General features: G+C 33.3%; 4 protein-coding genes and 1 pseudogene across 6 annotated transcripts; 4 read left to right on the top strand and 1 right to left on the bottom strand.

Moving 5' to 3' along the window:
- The first annotated feature begins 1398 nt into the window (after window positions 1-1398).
- On the top strand, window positions 1399-3634 carry LOC112797943 (uncharacterized). The gene is made up of 2 exons (XM_025841060.3): window positions 1399-1954; window positions 2602-3634. Exons 1-2 carry the CDS (start codon window positions 1792-1794, stop codon window positions 3450-3452), a joined length of 1014 nt encoding a protein of 337 aa, XP_025696845.1. The 5' UTR covers window positions 1399-1791; the 3' UTR covers window positions 3453-3634.
- On the bottom strand, window positions 2393-6307 carry LOC112795410 (F-box/kelch-repeat protein At3g23880). The gene is made up of 2 exons (XM_025837342.2): window positions 5214-6307; window positions 2393-3429 (listed from the first exon to the last, which is right to left on the bottom strand). The coding sequence occupies exons 1-2, from the start codon at window positions 6236-6238 to the stop codon at window positions 3426-3428; spliced, it is 1029 nt and encodes a 342-aa protein (XP_025693127.2). The 5' UTR covers window positions 6239-6307; the 3' UTR covers window positions 2393-3425.
- A 3720-nt stretch (window positions 6308-10027) lies between these two features.
- LOC112797944 (pentatricopeptide repeat-containing protein CRR2, chloroplastic) lies at window positions 10028-13186 on the top strand. Of its 2 annotated transcripts, XM_025841062.2 has the most exons (3): window positions 10028-10217; window positions 10481-10612; window positions 10907-13186. In XM_025841062.2, the coding sequence occupies exon 3, from the start codon at window positions 11018-11020 to the stop codon at window positions 12992-12994; it is 1977 nt and encodes a 658-aa protein (XP_025696847.1). In that variant the 5' UTR covers window positions 10028-10217; window positions 10481-10612; window positions 10907-11017; the 3' UTR covers window positions 12995-13186. The 2 variants fall into 2 exon arrangements, with proteins under 2 accessions (XP_025696847.1, XP_025696846.1); XM_025841061.2 differs by lacking the exon at window positions 10481-10612.
- Window positions 13187-13990: 804 nt separating this feature from the next.
- LOC112797945 (putative pentatricopeptide repeat-containing protein At5g13230, mitochondrial) lies at window positions 13991-19635 on the top strand. 2 transcript variants are annotated; one of them, XM_025841065.3, is made up of 2 exons: window positions 13991-14601; window positions 14679-19635. In XM_025841065.3, exon 2 carries the CDS (start codon window positions 14751-14753, stop codon window positions 16740-16742), a length of 1992 nt encoding a protein of 663 aa, XP_025696850.1. In that variant the 5' UTR covers window positions 13991-14601; window positions 14679-14750; the 3' UTR covers window positions 16743-19635. The 2 variants fall into 2 exon arrangements, with proteins under 2 accessions (XP_025696850.1, XP_025696849.1); XM_025841064.2 differs by having other exon boundaries at window positions 14684-19635.
- Window positions 16503-19635, top strand: LOC112797946 (signal recognition particle subunit SRP54 2 pseudogene; annotated as a pseudogene).
- Window positions 19636-20646: the final 1011 nt, after the last annotated feature.

Genomic DNA, 20646 nt, shown 5'->3' on the forward strand with positions numbered 1-20646 from the left:
TGCAATTTAAGCTGGATCAATTTTATTTATTTTTCATTCTAATCCGGTTTAATCTTTTTTTGTTTGAATTAAATCGATTTAAACCCTTTTTCTGTGAACATATGCTGCCCGTAGTTTTTTTTTTTTTTTTGTTGGTATATTGTAAACTATCAATCTTAAAGGAAATTATTAAGTGTGCATTTTAATATGATTATGAAAATAAGGCTACACCAGAAAGTGCTGCTGCAAGTGACCTCTTCAATTAAAACACACAAAAGGAAAATGAAGGAATTACTGGTGTCTCTGAACATTAATTGAAAAAGAAAAAAACCCGTGAGGATAACGAATTCCTAGAATTGGAGAACTACTTCTATTGAGAAATTCTTTTTCATAATTCATAAGAGAAGTTTTCATGCAAGTTAAGTTACAAAAAAAAAAAAAAAAAACAGTTGTCTTACTTTATGGAGAAATCATGTTATTCAAGAATTCATAATAGTGATACAAATATTTCCAAAATATTTCTTAATAATCAGTGCTTAAGAAAATCTTAACAAAACTACTCAGGCTGAGTTGAAATCATTCTTATAGATGGCTTAAATTTCATTTATTCTAAAAGATACCTAACTAAACACGATAGGTTTAAGTGTATTGTAGTGTGAGGTAAATAGAAGTCCATAACATTTAATATAAGAGGAATGATAGAGGGTTAGGAGAATTTATTATTTTTAGTCAGTAGTTAGTCAACAATATTTAAAAGGGTGGACTAATTAAAAATCGACTATTGGGGAGACTTTGGAGAGAAATCAAGTGAGACATCACATTTAACTCAAAACCTTAAAGTATTAAATTAATGGGTCTCTCATCTTATAAACTCCTCACTCTTCCTTACTTTCTTTGATGTGAAACTAATTTCAATACTCCTCACACTTGTAACACTAATAATAAGTTAGTTTATTGGAATTTAATTTTGATGTACTCTAAAGTATTTTTATGCATGCTTTTAATTACGTAATGTCACGTCAGTAACAATAATTATCTTTTTACATTTATCTTGAATAAATAATCATCTAAAAAAACAGATATGATTAAAAGTACATCAAAATTAAACTTTAGTTATTGTTGGAAAAAAAATGAATAAAAGAAATTTTTTTATATATAATAAAACAATGATATATACAATACATGAAAATCAGCATCATGGGGGTGCTTACATTGTCAGTATTTCTGAAATGCAAAACTAGCTTAGCTCCAAATGTGAATCCAGCAAGGACATGCTTTCTTTGTGTTCTTTTTTCATCAATGTCATGACTTGCATGCTCACATTTTATGGGGCTTACTACCCTTAGACCTTAGTCTCGTGAACCAACAGGGTCCCAACCATACCCTTTTTGATGTTCATTTTGTCCATACCAACAACAAAGGAACAAATTTCCAAATAAATCATACACAAACTAGCAGCTTCCTCTGTATCTAACCTTTTATCCACCCCTTCCAAATTACTACCTTCTTTCCAAGCTGTATTTTGGTGGGAAAAACAAACTACATTTACTGCATTTTAGTTTGCAGTTGACTTGTTTTTGCATGATAGGCATAAATAATGTCATAGTCATCATAATTGCCTTTATTGTAGACAGCAAAGAATGAACAAAGAATAGAGATAAAGTAACAAAAGAAAGAGATAGATAAGAGCATACTTTAGTTGTTTATATATAGACTCTAACTACTTATAATTTGGAAGGCATCACAATATTCACCAGTTAGACTATACTCATAGATAAGAGTCCTTTTCTTGAGAGAACAAACATTAGAATTATGTCTTGGTTTCTTGTGATATTGTTACTTAGTCAAATATGTGGTGGTTGTCTTTCTGAGGCTGGCCATGACAAGAAACCTTCCTCAGCTGTTGTGGTTGGCACTGTTTATTGTGACACATGTTTTCAACAGGATTTCTCCATGGGTAGCCATTTCATTTCAGGTCCATCTCCAACTTCTTTACTTTAATTTTGTGTATTATTATTATTTAGGTTAGGGGTGGAGGACTTCAAAATTGATAATTGATTTTAATTATGATTTGTTTTTCAATAAACACCCAAATTGGCTGGAATTTCAGATTGGACACTTTGGTTTGTAACAAAGTTTTCTGTAGAAGTCCTCGAGTCGGATAGATTGGTCCCTTCATCATTTTAAAGTGGAGTAATTTGTCTTAAAGTGATATTTTTTGTACCCCGATTGGCTTAAAAATTGCCAAGGATTTTTTGTCCAACACGCATATTAAAAATTTGATTGAAAGCGACAACGGAACTAATTTGTCCGACAAGAGTAATTCGAGAATTTTTAGAGAATAAAAATTTGTTGGAGACCAAAATGTCCGATCTGAAATTTCTTGGAGACTAATTATGATATTTACTCTTGGTTTTTACTTACTAGAGGTAATTCTTGCCTTTAGACATTAGAATTTTGGGAAAAGCAAAATTTAAATCATTATACACCAAAACCAGTTCTAACAAAAGGTTGTGTTGTTTTCATCTTCCACAAAAAATGAAGTTATATTTGCTGTTCAAATCTTCTCTATTATAAAGCTAATGTTATATAATATATAATGTCTTATCTTCTTGTGTGCAGGTGCATCAGTTGCTGTCGAATGCAAAGATGGGATCACAGAACCAAAATTCAGGAAAGAAGTGAAGACAAATGATGCCGGAGAATTCAGAGTTGAACTACCTTTCTCAGTGAGCAAACATGTGAGAAGGATCAAAGGGTGCAGTGTGAAACTTGTAAGTAGCAGTGAGCCTTATTGTGCTGTGGCCTCAGCAGCAACTTCATCTTCGATACGCCTCAAATCAAGGAAGCAAGGATTACACATATTCTCTGCTGGTTTCTTCTCATTCAAGCCTCTTAAACTACCAAACCTATGCAACCAAAAACCAAGTCTTCAAAACACAAACAAAAACGTTCTTGGTTCTGTCAAAGAATTCTTTCTTCCTCCAAATATTGACCCTTCATTTCCATCTCCATCTCAAGATCCAAACACACCTGGTTCTTTTCTTCCTATTCTTCCTCCCCTCCCTACACTACCTAAGCTTCCATCATTGCCACCCTTGCCGCCTCTTCCGGGAATATCAACACCAAGGCCAGATAAGACTAAAACTTCTAGAAACGTCGAGTCTTTAGATCAGAAATTGGCTGCACCAGAAGACTTTATTTTACCTCCTAACCCACTTCTACCACCTCCTACTGATTCCAACCCATTTCAATCACCACCATTGATCCCCAACCCATTTCCTAACCCGTTGCAGCCACCGGCTTCCCCACGTTTCCCCAACCCATTTCAACCTCCACAATCACCATTCTTTTCACCGCCACCAGTGCCAGGTTTTACTACTCCATCACCCTTTCCTTTCTTTCCATTGCCCCCTTCACCTAGCATCCCTGGCGCACCACCTGCTTCATCTACAAAGGATGCATCTCCTTAATTGGACATATATATAGCAGCTCAGCTACTCATGCAATCATGCAAAATTTCTTTATAAATAACTCCTTCCACACGATCTCTCCTCATTTTAATTTCTATATGGACAATGGTTATATGAATAATATATATATATTGACAAGTATTATTGGAAAAGATTAATGGATAGATCAATAAATTTATGAATATGGTAATGTCAGAGGTATAATATTGTAAATTATTATGATGTGTACAATATTGCACATTAACAGATATGCACGTTGGAGTGTTTGAGCTGCTTCTTTGGACTGAGTGTCTTATTTGAAGCAATGTTAATAAGAAGAAATCTCTGAAGTATGAGACAAATTAAGTTCTATTCCAGTTTAGAAGCTCAAAGTCTCAAACAGATATGGTTTTCAACATAAAATTTTGTGATATATTCACAGAAAAATTGAACCAACTTGTGTCAAAATCAAAACAAACACAACTCCACTCCCGTTCTTTTCCTACCCCAAAACACTATCCTTAAATTGTTCCTAATAAAGCAAGTTAACCATGCTCCAATCTAAAGTCTTGCAAACAAGTAACATGTAACAAGTATTTTGTACTTGTATCTAAATTCATTCTTGCCTCACTTTATTCATACAAAAAATTTCCAACCTGTGAAAAAATAATTTAAATTAAACCGATTCATATAATCAAATTAGAATCAGCAACACGGTTGTTTCCTAAAAAGAAACGGTAGAGAGCACTAGGAAAGCAGAGAGACATATACAACTGAATTTTCTGCCAAAAATTTGAGAATCTATTGCCAAAAAGCATCTAAATAAATAAAAAATAAATATTACACTTGTTATTAAAATAAATGTGAACTTGTTGCATGCATTTTATTAAGATAAATATGACAGAAAAACAAATTACATTTTTTTCTTTGACAACCCTCTCAATATTCTTTTGTCATCCTATTTTACCAAGAATTTAAATTCTTCTATTACAGCAAATTCACAGGATCCACACTAAGCAGAACTCCCTAGTTACAAAACGCTCAATTTCCTTTCATGAATCAATAATGTACTTCACTAGCAAATGGTAATCTTAGCATAATTTCTTCTTAACAACTCCGTAAAAGGAGGCATCTTCTTTGGTATCTTCCGTTTGTTCTTAGTTTTCAATGTTCATAGCCTTTGAGGTTCTAAAGGGTCTTCCTAGTTCAATTAAAATTGATTTAAAAAAAAATGAAAAAAAAAGAACTATTTGGATTCAAATTATTAAATTTTGTTGTGGTATATGTTGTATCACTATCGGTCTATTTAAATTTTGAATCAAATTCAATCTCATTATAATTTTGATTGAACTATTTAAAATTTTGAGTGTCATATTTAAAAATAAAAATGTTATCAATGTTTCTCCTTTTTGAATTCTGATACATTATAGAGAGAGAATAGATATGTATCAGTCTGGTGCTGTACTAGTTGATATATAAAGGAAAATAAACTATGACCAAAACAACAATTTATTTATGCCAACAATTCATCACAAGCTTATGAGAAATCTGAAATAAAATTTATCACTAGGATATCAAGTATTAACCTATTTACCACACCAGATTAGCTTATTCAAGGAAATAGCACCGCATACAACTTAAACTTTTTTTTTTCCTTCAATAAAAGAAAATATATTATAATAAAAAAGTATAAAACAGAACTACTTGGAACTTGGAAGTGACAATAAGGACTCAGTAAACATAACTAGAATTGGATCATTATCACAAGGATTTAATACACACCTTCCCCAGGCTTGGTTGTTGCTGAGTTTCATTAGCTCTCTGTTATTGCCTCTTCTGCATACAACTTCATCACCACTGTCAGCAAAACACAAAGGAATCACACCTCTATAAAGAGGAAGAACAATATTAAGTTTAGTCCATGATGATTCCACTTTATATTCTTTCATCACCCATATCTCTGGCGCTGTGTTATTCATTATCCACATTCCAAAGCATCCTCCACCTCCCATGAGGCTTAACTCACAATTCCTAGTATCTTGTGGGTAAGGTAAGGGAATCATTGATAGAGTTTTCGTCGGGATATCAAAGGCAACAATTACAAAACTATGCTCATCATCACTGCCAGTATGAATCGCCAACCAATGAATAGCTTCATTGTATACCAATCCTAATTGACGATGAAGAGGAAAACAAGGGAAAAAGCGATCACCACCCTCAATTTCCTTCCATGAATTGGTTCTAAGAGAGAAAAACTTCCACCAGGGTTTCAGCATAGCCTTAATGGATCCAATGACTATTAAGTAGTCATCAGTGGATTTTTCATACCCGACACCACCACAAAAGAAAGACGAACATGGAAAATCCAAATTCCAGAAATCGAGATCTGGATATGCCACTGCTGTATAAAGATCAGTTACCGGGTTCCAAAGAATCAGCATTGTGTCATTCTTCAACAGAATGAAGCCTCTGCAAGAACCGATAATCCTAGTGCTTTCATGCTTACAAATTGCATGAAGATGAACCCTAAAATCATGATGAATTGATGTTCCTGCTATTTTTACACGATAAGCGTTAGAATAATCACCGGATAAATCACGGGACAAATATAAGAGCTTATTGTTAATATTGTTGGTAAGATCGAAATGCGATTTTGCAAAGTGGGAATCAGATAACAGAGAGAGCCATTGCTTAGAGACGCATTTGAATCGAAAAACGGACTTCACTGGTAACCGTAACAAAATTCCTCTTAACAATTCCGTTGGGAGATCCATAGGAGAAAGCTGCTGCTTCTTTTTAGTGTCCATTTATGGTTTGTTTCTGAAATGCAAATGAATATATACAGTCATACATATAGATAAAGAAGACCAATGAGCCCTTAAATAGACATCAAATCTGTTGTGGATTAAATCAACAAGGAGCTGAAGTTTAATTAGATTTTGTTTTAGACAATTCAAATTACCATTTTTTTATTTAAAAAAAATTAATTTTGATGCTTATAAATAGTTTTACAATTTTACGCATTTCTCTAACAAAAGATACGAGGAGTCAATAAAATACTTGTATAATGAATACTTGTATAATGTGTATAATGAAAGTTTATGAATATTAGAGATATAATTATTATTGTTATTTTTTTTATCTGAAGTTTTTGGGATGAATGGTATGACATGGTATTAGAGCGCTAAATTCGAAAGGTTAAGAATTCGATCATTCGTGAACTCCAAAATTAGTTTAATCTTTTGGGAAGATGTTTATTATCCTAGTACTCAGATGGTTATTCTATATAGTATGGAAAATGTTCATTTTGTAACTCAACAGCCTATTATACACATTGTACAAATAGTTTATTGTCTCCCTAACGAGATCCAATATGTATTAAAATTAAACTTTTTTAAAAATTGATATAATTTTATCATGGATATAGGTTATTTTTTTGTGACAATGGATATTTGTTATCTATTAATTATCATCTATTTCTATAGATATAGATAATAGGTCATAATTCAAATTACAACCATTTAAATGATTTTGTATACAAATAGAAAATCCAATTTGGATGATTGTGAAAAGGTTTAACAACAAAAATTGTATTTTATGGAATTGGTAACAACATTAATTTTCTTTTTTTATTAATTTATATGTTATTTTTAACAACATTTTATAAATATTAAATATGTTATTTTTTCTGTTCTATTAACTTCATGGTTTATTTCGTAATAACGTAAATTTAAATTTTTTTATCTAAAAAATTAAATTAATTATTAATCTAATCTAAAACACTAAAATAAATTGAATAAAGTTGGACTAAATTGGAATCTTGCACCAAAACGGCAAAACAGGAGCTACAAGTCTAAAACCAATACTTTTGCCATGGAAATGAACTGATCGTTCAACAACTAAGTTTTAGATTTTTAATATATAGAAATTAAACTTGTTTTTTATATGATGATTTCTTTTAATAATAAAAATAACTTTAATATTTTAACTTAATAAATTATATTAACATCATAAAAGTATGAGGAGTAAAGTATTGGAAATAATAGATAGACAAATGTATACATAAAAAATTTTATAGTGGATAAAATTACGCACTAAGTGTATATACGAATTCTACGTTCTATGGGTCACATCTACCATTTTGTCAATAAAAATGTATCTTAGTAGAATTATACATATGTGACGTTTCCTTTCATCCTAACATTATAGTGAATAATGTGGCTATTTAGTGATTAGATGAATATTTGTTTAATATTTTTAAATTAAAATTGAGATTAAAAATTCTTTTACTTTCATCCTCCCTTCTTTATTTCATAACCAAAAATTGAAAAAAATTATGGAATCCTGAAGAAAAAAATAGTTACAACTCAATAGAAAAAAAAAAAAAATCATATTCCTTAGTTATACCAATACTTCTTGTAGTTCTTCTTTATTACGAAAAACAAGAAAAACTAGTTTGACTACAATAATGGTAAGTGTTTACACCACTTGATGCACTGGTACTAGAGTTTCTTCTATATATATCCACCATGGGAGATATATTGTAGCATTGCGTTGCTGTCGTAATTTACTTTTGTTTCATAATTTGTCTTACTCCTTTGCTCCTCTAAATTGTGTAGAAAATTGAACATAAATGTAAAAATTTTGTATGTGCTAATGAAATTGGAGATAATAAAAGAGTTGATAGTTCTGTAAAGAAATAAAAAAAATTTATAGAAAAATTTATGTCCCAAAAAATAGAATTTACTGTTAGTACATCAAAGAAGGATAAAAATATATGTGAAGAAATTATTATCCACAATTACTTAGATTATTGAATAACTAAAGTGTGTTAGAAAAACAATACAGAAAATTTGTTTAGAATTAGGAGTTTATGCCTTATTGTTGCTTATGGTAATTGTTCAAAAATAAAATTTGGAATTAGGTTATTTTTTTGTTAGGGTTTTACAATTTCTCCAATAAGAGAGAGGAAGGATGAAGGTAAAAGAGTTTTAATCTTAATTTTTAATTTAAATATATTAATTAAACATTCACCTAATTACCAAATAGTCATGCGACTCATCATATAGTGATAGGGTGGAAGAAAAAGTAACACTTATGCAATTTTACTAATAGGACAATACATTTAGGGATAATAATACTATTCGAATATGTGATATCCATTCTGTCCTTATTCGTTCGGAACGGATCATTATTCGTCCCGTATCGGGATGGGTTTTTAGCGATAGATTTTTGAGAGGGGTGGAGCGGGGTCGGGTTTAGGTAATACCCGTCCTTACCTACTCCGCTATATATATAATATATATAATTTTAATATATAATAAGTATAATATATGTAAAATAATTAGTAAATGATTAATAATATTGTATCATATTTAAACTTTTTACTTTAATTTATGTTATGTATGTGATGATAGTTATATAAATTTTGAAATTTAATTTTATTTATTAGATTTTAATAATTATAGGGACGGGTAGGAACGGAGCGGGTACCCACAGGAATGGATTAGGGTTCAACGTTTTACTACACGCGGGTAAAAGCAGAGTGGATTTTATGCGGGTTGCTGTATGGTGGGGCGGGATCGGATAGAACAAAAAATCGCCCCTACCCGTTCCGTTACCACCCCTAAACACATTTTTATTCACGAAGTCGTAAATGTGACCGACTGAGCATAGAATTTATGTGTACATTTGATTCATTAAATGATTTTAGTTTAATTTTGTCCATCCTATGATCTTTTATGTGTATATTTGTCTATTCTTTTAAAGTATTATTTTAATCTTTAATATTTTGGTTAAATTTTATTTTGTGTTTAAGGTTTTAAATATTTTATTTTTTCGGTTGTTGTATTTTATTTCATTCTTATTTTAGTCTTCTAGTCAAAATTATTTTTTAAAAAAATACTTTTTATTTATCATAATTTTTTTTAGATAATAAAAAAAGATCGTAATTATAATGGTCATGAAAATGATTATAATGATTTAAGAGTTAACTAATAAAATAATAAGAGGAAAAGAGAAAAAAATAATAAAGAGAAAAAGTATTTTTTTAAAAAGAAATAAAATTTTGATTAGAAGATTAAGAATTTTTTTGGATGTTATTAAGTCGTTAGAATTTTTTTTAATGTGGTTAACAAAATTTTAATAATAAAAATAAAAATATTAAAAAAATAAAAAATTATTTTTTTAGAAGCTATAATTTCGATTTACTTAAAAGATTTTTTACTTTAAAACAAAATTTTTTAATATAATAAATAAATAAAAAATACTTCTATGTTATTGTATTAAATATAATTTTTAGATAACCATTTTTATATAAAACAATTAATTATAAAATTATTTTATTTTCTAAAAAATTCTTTAAAAAAACCACTTAAAAAAATTCCGTAAAAATTCTCTAAACAAATCTTAAAATAGAATGAAATAAAATATTTAAATGTAATAAAATATTTTAAATATTAAGAGCAAAATTAAAACTTAATTTTTTAAAAAGTTAACGACTAAAACAGTGCTTTAGTCAAGGTAAGAATGTTGTTTGGAGATTTTTTTATTTCTAATTTCTAATTAATATAAACCAAGAGTTATATATAAAATTTATCGATATTTCAAAAAATATCTAAACTCTTTCTCAGTTTCAGTTTCACTCACAAACCGCAGCTGCTTTCCCTCCATCTACCGCCTTCGCCGTGCTCCGGTCGCCGCCGCCGTTGGGAGCCTCTAGCGTCTCGCTTGTGACCCTCACCTTTCTTTCATTGCTTCCTCAAACTACACACTTTCACTTGTTTGGTAACGATTTTTTTTTTTGGCATCTTCAGTTTCACTATGTGATTTCATTTTCCAGTTTTGGAGCTTCTGCTTCACTGTATAATCTTCTTTTTTAGAGTTGTTTGTTTTACTCTATTGTTCTGTGTAATTTGAGTTATGGCTAATGAACACTTTGTGTTTTGGATTATGATTTATCGTTTAGTGTTTAGTAATTACTAGTATTACTTCTCAGTTTGTTATGAAATTTGTTAATTCAGCACTTAATTTTGAGTTGGATTTGGTAGTATGAACTATGAAGCTGAGAGATTAGAACCCACTCATAAGGCAGTAACCGAAGCTTGAAGCTATTAATCGTTGGAATCTGAAATCTGCAACGAGAAGCATGCAAGTGATGAAACTCAGTAGCCTCAGCTCATGTAACCGTAGTTTGTAGTTTCTTGTGTCCTTGCTCTTTAATTTTAATACCTATCTTAGGGAAAAATCAATTTTAGTATTAACATTTGTTGAGTAAAAGTATGAGATGAGTGGTTATGGAAATGAAACTGGATGATGCAGTAAACCCTTTTCATTTCCTCAGTTAAAAGTTTTGGTAGAGCTTACTAGGTGTTTTTAGAATTTGTGATTTTCCTTGTTGGATTTCTAGTTGATGTAAAAGTTAATCGTTTAACATTTGAGTTGTTTTTTGTTTTTCTTGTTAATTTGACTAGCAGATATCCTATAGCATTGGATGCTTGCATAACTATACAACCACAGGACTTCATCTACTTTTCCAGCAAGATTGCAGAAGCATTGAAGAACCTGTTCTCTCAAAATATTGTCTGATGTGGGTTCTTCAGAGTTCCCAAATTGGTAGCCAAGCTACATTTCAAAGTCACCTCTGCTACCCTGCCCTTGCCTCTTCAAGGCTGCCAGTGTCTTTTGTTGCACTGAACCATTCGGCCAACCCTGAAAAAGACATCAAGAGCAGCAACAACCAGTTGATACAATCTTTATGCAGAGGGGGAAACCTTAAGCAAGCTATTCAGGTACTGTCTAGTGAGCTCAATCCAAGTCAGCAGACATATGAGCTCTTAATCTATTCTTGTGCGCAGCAGAGCTCACTCTCCAATGGTCTTGAGGTTCATCGCCATCTTGCTAATAGTGTTTTCAGCCAAGACCCATTTTTAGCCACTAAACTTATCAATATGTACAATGAGTTAGGGTATGTTGATCATGCTCGCAAGGTATTCGATGAAACCCAGGAAAAAACCATATATGTCTGGAATGCACTCTTCCGGGCACTTGCAATGGTGGGTTGTGGCGAGGAGCTGTTAGATTTATATGGTCAAATGAACTGGATGGGGATGGCCTCAGATAGGTTCACATATACGTATGTCCTTAAGGCTTGTGTTGTTTCGGATTTGACACTATGTCCTCTCCAAAAGGGTAAAGAGATTCATGCTCATATTTTGCGACATGGTTTCGACACAAATATTCATGTTATGACAACACTGTTGGATGTATATGCTAAATTTGGCTGTGTATCATATGCGAGTTTTGTGTTTGGTGCAATGCCTGTTAAGAACTTCGTCTCGTGGAGTGCAATGATTGCATGTTATGCGAAGAATGAAATGCCCATGAAAGCGTTGGAGCTGTTTCAGCAAATGATGCTTGAGGCAAGCGATTCAGTTCCCAATTCAGTTACAATGGTTAGTGTGCTTCAAGCATGTTCAGGTGTTTCTGCATTGCAATTAGGAAAGTTGATTCATGCATATATACTTAGAAGAGGTCTTGATTCTATACTCCCAGTTCTTAGTGCCCTTATAACAATGTATGGAAGATGTGGTGAGATTGCATTGGGACAACGAGTGTTTGATAATATGAAGAAGCGTGATGTTGTTTCGTGGAACTCTTTGATTTCTATTTATGGTATTCATGGTTTTGGAAAGAAAGCAATCCAAATTTTTGAAAATATGATCCACCAAGGAGTTACACCAAGTTACATATCGTTTATTACTGTTTTGGGTGCTTGCAGTCATGCTGGCCTTGTTGAGGAAGGAAAGATGTTGTTTGAATCTATGCATAGAAAGTACAGGATACATCCAGGCATGGAGCATTATGCTTGTATGGTGGATCTTCTTGGTCGAGCTAACAGGTTAGATGAAGCCATTAAAGTAATAGAAGATATGCGATTAGAGCCTGGACCCACGGTCTGGGGGTCGCTTCTTGGAGCTTGTAGGATTCATTGTAATGTCGAACTTGCAGAGAGAGCAAGCTCTAAGCTTTTTGAGTTGGAGCCTACTAACGCTGGCAATTATGTGCTTTTAGCAGACGTCTATGCAGGAGCTCAGATGTGGAATGAAGTAAAGAATGTGAGGAAGCTATTGGAAACTCGCAGCCTGCAAAAGATTCCTGGTTGCAGTTGGACTGAAGTCAAAAGAAAAATATATTCATTTAACTCTGTTGACGAGTGTAATCCGCAAATAGAAGAGCTCCGAGCTTTTCTAATTAAGTTGTCAACCGAGATGAAGGAGAGGGGTTATGTCCCACAAACAGATGTAGTTCTTTATGACCTTGATGAAGAAGAGAAGGAAAGAATTCTATTGGGACACAGTGAAAAGCTTGCTGTGGCTTTTGGGCTCATTAACACTGCAAAAGGCGAAACCATAAGGATCACAAAAAACCTGAGATTATGTGAAGACTGTCATGCTGTTACAAAGTTCATTTCCAAGTTTGCTAATAGAGAGATTCTTGTTAGAGATGTGAACCGCTTCCACCATTTTAGAGATGGAGTTTGTTCCTGTGCTGACTATTGGTAGTAGTTCATTTGAGGAACACAGATGTTAAAATTGCTCAAGTTAACTATAGTAAGAGAGGTTAAAATGATGCTATGGTTTCAAACACAGTAAAGGACTCTTCTGTTTGTCTAGTCAAAACTGAACACTTCTATAGATAGTGACCGGATTTCTTTTTATCTTATATCAAATTACTAATTACTAATTGCATACAAAGCTTACAAGTTTCATAGTTGTGATTGTAGAAGAAGAAAGGTACATTATTGCCTTAGGTTATAGAACTGTGTTTTAATGGATTCATTTTGGCCATTGAGATGCTTTGGTGTTTTAATGGCCTCGTCATATATAAAGGTTTTCATGTGCTTCATATTTTTTTCCTCCCAGAATATATCCACTTTTATTGGATAGTTGTCAAGAATGAAGACATGGGTTAATAATTAGTGATTAGTCTAGTAGTATAATCTTTTGTAAAGAAACATGCTTAGAAAATGAGACAGAGAACACCAAGTTTAAATTATTTAATACAAGATATAATTCTCAAATAATATAGATATAAGATTAATAATTTAACTATGGATTTAACATAAAAACGTGCAATTTCTTTCGTGCTAAAAACAAAACAACAATGTTATTTTAGAAAAAAAAAAATAAAACGACATTATTTGCACACGAGAAGAAGTTGATATTTGCCTTGAACATTAATCCTTTACTATCAATTCACGTTATAATTTTCGTTTATTTCTCATTACTTTCTCCAGTAGTCCAGTACTATATCCAAAAGTTGTAGACAACAATTTTAAAACATTTTAACACAAAAATAAGAATAAGGAAAAAAAATCATGTTAGATGTATATTAAAATCAATAAATATAAAATATATATTAATAAATGTAAAATATATATTGAAAATGGGTTATCTAAACTCTATTTAAGGGTCTGTCGTTGGTTAATAAGTTGCTGCATGCATAGTGCAGAATTGGAATTCCAACACTTATTTCAGCGGACGAGTGAGCTGACCACTGGACCAAGTTGGTTCTTCAGTTATTAATTTTAACTTACGATTTTTGAAAACCGAAAAGTCCTAAAACCCCAAATAGGGGAAGTCCTTACTCCATAGTCCATATATAAGCTTATAAACAAAACAAACAGAAAGTGGAGGGAAAAAACAGATTGAAACAAATTTTTCTGGAAGGCAAAGCAAAGCGTAAATGAAATTATGAAAATATGAAAGTGATAGATTTTTCACATGATCATCAAATCGCAATTCCTTTATACAAGATTATCACGCATAACAGCATCATGCTGCTGCTACTTCTCCGTTTGTTCCTCCCAACAACCATGCCTGGGCGCCTTCGATTCACATTCCTTCGCCAGCACCCTCCAACGAACCATCCAAGACGGCGACGCCGATGCCGGCAAGCGCCTCCACTGCCACGCTCTCAAGCGAGGCGCCTGTTTGGACTTATTCGCTCAGAACATTCTACTAAACGCGTATGTGCAATCTGATTCACTGGACGATGCCTTGAAACTGTTCGATGAAATGCCGCTTAGAAACACCATCTCTTATATCACCTTGGCACAGGGCTTCTCCCGCTCCCAGCAGTTCCACCATGCTCTTCACTTGATTCGCAGGTAAAGTTTGAATCTTTCAGGGGTTCTTTTGCTTCTCTTGATTGTTCTCTTATCTGTATGCTTTTTTTTTGTTCCAGCACAGGTTGTTTAGAGAAGGACATGAGCTAAACCAGTTTGTTTTTACTACTATTCTTAAGTTGCTTGTGAGCATGGATTGGACTCCTATGTGCTGCAGTGTCCATGCGTGTGTTTATAAGCTTGGACATCACACTGATGCGTTTGTTGGGACTGCCCTTATTGATGCCTACTCTGTTTGTGGAAATGTTGAGGTTGCTCGTCAAGTTTTTGATGGCATTTGTTGTAAGGACATGGTATCGTGGACTGGGATGATCTCTTGCTATGCTGAGAATCACTTCTACGAGGATTCGTTGCAGCTTTTTTGTCAGATGAGGAGTATGGGGTACAACCCAAACAATTTCACCATTTCAGGTGCTCTCAAGTCCTGTCTTGGTCTGGAAGCTTATGATGTGGGGAAAAGTGTTCATGGAAGTGCTTTAAAAACTTGCTATAATCGGGATATTTATGTTGGTACTGCATTGCTTGAATTGTATGCTAAGTCAGGAGAGATTGTTGAAGCACAGCGATTTTTTGAAGAAATGCCAAAAAATGACCTTATTCCATGGAGTCTGATGATAGCGCGGTATGCTCAGAGCGACAAAAGTTGGGAAGCTTTGGAGTTATTTCGTCGTATGAGGCAAGCATCTGTTGTCCCTAACAATTTTACATTCGCCAGTGTGCTCCAAGCTTGTGCCTCTTTGGTCCTGCCCAATATGGGAAAGCAAATCCATTCTTATGTACTGAAAGTCGGTCTTCTCTTGAACGTGTTTGTGTCAAATTCCCTCATGGATGTTTATGCCAAGTGTGGTCAAATTGAGAACTCGATAAAGTTATTTGTGGAATCGCCAGAGCACAATGATGTTACATGGAACACCATAATTGTTGGTTATGTTCAATCTGGGGAGGCGGAGAAAGCAATGAATATATTTATACGCATGCTTGAATATGATGTGCAGCCAACTGAAGTGACATACTCAAGTGTTCTCCGTGCCTGTGCTAGTTTAGCAGCACTAGAGCCAGGGCTACAGGTTCATTCCTTAATTATCAAAACCACATATAACAAGGATACTGTAGTTGCAAATTCTTTGATAGATATGTATGCAAAATGCGGAAGAATTACTGATGCTCGAGTGATATTTGATAAGATGAATAAACAAGATGAAGTGTCATGGAATGCTATGATCTGTGGATATTCCACGCATGGCTTGGGTGTGGAGGCTCTAAATTTATTTGACATGATGCAGCAGTCCAATTCAAAACCTAATAAATTAACCTTTGTTGGTGTTCTCTCTGCATGTAGCAATGCAGGATTGTTAGAAAGAGGCCAAGCTCTCTTTAAGTCCATGTTAAAGGACTACGGCATTGAGCCGTGTATAGAACATTATACTTGCATGGTTTGGCTTCTTGGAAGATTAGGCCAATTTGATGAAGCAGCGAAGCTCATCGGAGAAATTCCGTATGATCCTAGTGTTATGGTGTGGCGTGCACTGCTCGGTGCATGTGTTATTCATAAGAATATTGATCTCGGAAGTGTCTGTGCCCAGCGCGTACTTGAGATGGAGCCCGATGATGATGCCACCCATGTGCTGCTGTCAAACATGTATGCCACTGCAAAGAGATGGGACAAAGTTGCTTCGGTTAGGAAATGTATGCAAAAGAGAAGAGTGAAGAAGGAACCAGGCTTAAGCTGGGTTGAGAACCAAGGTGTGGTACATTATTTTACTGTGGGGGATACTTCTCATCCAGAGAATAAAGTAATATATGAAATGCTTGAATGGTTAAAGAAGAAAACCAGGGAAGCAGGATATATTCCTGATTGCAATGCTGTTTTGCTTGATGTGGAGGATGCCGAAAAGGAACGTCTATTGTGGGTGCATAGCGAAAGACTAGCACTGGCGTATGGTCTGCTTCGAATTCCACCGGCGAGTTCTGTACGTATCATTAAGAATCTCCGGATATGCACAGATTGTCATACTGTCATAAAGGTCATATCAAAATTTGTGCAGAGAGAAATTGTTGTTAGAGATATAAACCGGTTTCATCATTTTCGGAATGGGATTTGCTCATGTGGTGATTACTGGTAATTGTTGAAGTAACATAGGTAATTAGGTATTGCTTCTTTTGGTAACTGTATTATTGTGAATCATCTCCCAAAATAGTTAGGTAATTACACTTTCTCTTACATGTATTTGCCTATTTTCATCTCGATTTGAAAAGTATACACTTCAATTCTTCAAATATGATTTCTTATAATGATTGTTGTAGAAGAAAACAAGACTAATAAGTACAGATTTGGACTTTGGAACAAAAAGTTATAATAGTCTTGTAACATTTAACGACTATAACTAGCTCTTCAAAAGAGTAATAAATTTGAGTTTATACTTTTTTGCTCTCATTGAACATTTTTTTAACCTAAACCTTTAATTTGGCACAGTTTTTATCAGTTTCAGTGCTTCATCCATCTCTGATCATATTGAATTTTTTTATTTAAACAATAATAAGTTTGGATGTTTCACAAAAAGAGAAAAAGAAATTGTTAAGAATAAGTTTAGATTTTGTTTTTTATTTTTATTTTTTAAAAATAATTTTTGTTTTCAATTTTTTACATTTAATTTTTTTTAAAAGATACTTTATTTCTAAATGTTGAAAATAATAAAAATATGTTTAGACGATCTATTTTTAAAATGTATTTTTTAATATTTTAAAATATAAAATTATATTTTTATTAAATGTATGTTTTTAGTTATTTAATTTTTTATTTAGTTAATAATTTATTTTTATATAATATCAAATATAAAATATATTTTTTAAATTTATAGTCAATTTATTTCTAAAATTTAAGATTCAACAAGTATATTTTATTTACTTTTATCTTTTTATATAGGTCAATGACCTATATATATTTAATTTTATCTTTATAGTTCACAATTTCAATCAATCAACAATTAATTAAATTTCTTCGTCTTTTTTTTTATTTTTTTCCAATTTTATTATTCTTTTCTTTCCTCCATTCTTTCAACCCTAATTTGTAATTTCGTCTTCCTCCCACCCTTGCTATCCAAACCCTCTCTAAACCCAATTTCTGAATCGATAGATTGATCGATTAATCGAACGGTCCTCAGATTCTGCTTGAGCGTTTTTTGATCGGAAGACGCGAAGATGGTTCTCGCACAGCTCGGGGGGAGCATCTCGCGTGCTCTCCAGCAGATGAGCAATGCGACGGTGATCGACGAGAAGGTTCTGAAAGAGTGCCTCAACGAGATCACGCGAGCTCTTATCCAGGCCGATGTTCAATTCAAGCTGGTGTGCGACATGCAGACCAACATCAAGAAGATTGTCAACCTCGAAGATCTCGCCGCTGGTCACAACAAGCGCAAAATCATTCAACAAGCTGTGTTTAACGAACTATGTAAAATTCTGGATGCTGGGAAGCCTTCTTTCACTCCAAAAAAGGGGAAGCCAAGTGTCGTCATGTTTGTTGGTTTACAAGGATCTGGAAAAACCACAACTTGTACAAAGTATGCGTATTATCATCAGAAGAAGGGCTGGAAGCCAGCACTTGTATGTGCAGATACATTCAGAGCTGGTGCATTTGATCAATTGAAGCAAAATGCCACTAAAGCTAAGATCCCTTTCTATGGAAGTTACATGGAGTCAGATCCTGTGAAAATTGCTGTGGACGGTGTAGAAAGATTCAAAAAAGAAAACTGTGATCTCATAATCGTTGATACCAGTGGACGGCACAAACAAGAAGCTGCTCTTTTTGAAGAAATGCGTCAAGTTTCAGAAGCAACGAAACCAGATCTTGTCATATTTGTTATGGATAGCAGTATTGGTCAGGCTGCTTTTGATCAGGCTCAAGCGTTTAAGCAGAGTGTTGCAGTTGGAGCTGTAATTGTTACTAAAATGGATGGCCATGCAAAGGGTGGTGGTGCTCTTAGTGCTGTTGCGGCAACAAAGAGTCCTGTCATATTCATTGGAACGGGAGAACACATGGATGAGTTTGAAGTTTTTGATGTTAAACCTTTTGTAAGCCGACTGTTAGGCATGGGTGATTGGTCTGGGTTTATGGACAAAATTCATGAAGTCGTTCCTATGGATCAACAGCCAGAACTGCTTCAAAAGCTGTCTGAAGGAAACTTCACCTTGAGGATTATGTATGAGCAGTTCCAACACATACTTAAAATGGGCCCTATCAGCCAGGTGTTTTCCATGCTTCCAGGATTTAGTGCTGAATTAATGCCAAAAGGCCGTGAGAAAGAAAGCCAGGCAAAAATTAAGCGTTACATGACAATGATGGACTCAATGACAAATGAAGAGTTGGACAGTTCACACCCAAAGATCATGAATGAATCTCGGATAATGCGAATTGCTCGGGGCTCTGGTCGTCAAGTAAGGGAAGTAATGGAGATGTTTGAAGGATACAAGCGTCTTGCAAAAATCCGGAGCAAAATGAAAGGGCTTAAATTCCCAAAGAAGGGTGACATGAGTGCCCTATCTCGAAACATGAATGCCCAACAAATAGGTGGCATGGGCGGGCTACAGAGCTTGATGAAGCAGATGGGATCTGCAAAAGACATGATGGGAATGTTTGGTGGTGGCAATTAGTTTAATGAACCTGGCCTTATGCTCTGTTTAGTAGATTTCTGAATGTGGATTGAAATTAAATTGTTGATTTTGTGTTGTTAAAACTCTTCTGCTGCTCTTTTTAATTTCTGAGGAAGTGGTGAAGTGGAGAAGAAGGAATAACAGTGGTCGTCGTCTGGTGGCCGTCCTGCTCGCCATTGTCTACTCGCTGTGGCGCTCAACTGCTCAGATCGAAGGGTTTAGGATTTTACTACTGTTAATGCTATTGTTGAATAATTAACTCTGCTGCTATTGCTGGGTTATACTCTGTTTGGTTGTTTTTTTTATTTGTTCAATGTAAATTGTAATTACTTTGTTAAAATGATACTAAAGCATGAGCTTTTATCTGAATGATTGAGTCTTCTCTATTGTATTGAACTGAATTTATTTATTAAATTTTTTAGTTAAATTTTGCTAAGTTGTATCTTGTTTTGAACCGATTAAAATGAATGATGGAATTTTTATTGTTGAATTTTTGTTGTTAAATCTTGTTTCCATTGCTAATAACCAGTAGCATAAACAACTTACATGAATTCCATGTATTGAAGTTTATTAATGATCATGTTTCACAGCAATAGCATAAGCAAATGTCAATGCTTCTACAAATTATAAACTGTTAATATCTATTTTTGTACAATTGTTTTCTCTGTTTTAGATATTGAGTATTGCTAATTTCCAAAATGTCAGTGTTCAACTCGGCATATTTGGTCTATGTTCACTTATCTTTTCAATCATTTGGTTGTCAAAGAATCAAGGAGTTTTAATTTTTATTTGTTTTTTTAATGAGCTTCAAGTCAATAAAATTATTGAATGTCACCTCTATGATGTATTGCACATAAGATGCTTTTCCATTAAAATTTAGCCTTATATAAAGGACATATATATTTGGTAACAATTGTTGGGAATTTGGTAACAATTGTAATTGGGAATTTTTAACCGGTACTTTCTCGTGTTTTTAGAGTTTTGCATATTTTTAATAAGGTTACTTGTATAAAGCACCTTATAATTTATTTATTATTTTATTTTAAAATAATTTTTTCAGTTGAACTACGATTGGACCGATTAAACTAATAAATCAATAAACCAGTGACTAGAACGGTTTGATGACTGGTCCGATTCTCAGAATCTTAGTTTATATTGTAAAAAAATAGGAAACTCCATTAAATGATTTTCTAAGTGTTATTTTAGAAAGTTTATTTTTGTCAAACATTTATTACTTTTTGTCTCCAATAGCCTACTGTTGATATTATTAGGAATAGCAGGTGATTAACCTAAATTATTTTCAAACATCTATTTTCTTTCCAATGGCTGACTCTTGATACTATTAGGAATTTCAATGGGATGCAATAATAATGCAACTAC

The sequence above is a fragment of the Arachis hypogaea genome, chromosome 4 (genome assembly GCF_003086295.3).
Source record: "Arachis hypogaea cultivar Tifrunner chromosome 4, arahy.Tifrunner.gnm2.J5K5, whole genome shotgun sequence".
Classification (NCBI taxonomy): Eukaryota; Viridiplantae; Streptophyta; class Magnoliopsida; order Fabales; family Fabaceae; genus Arachis; species Arachis hypogaea.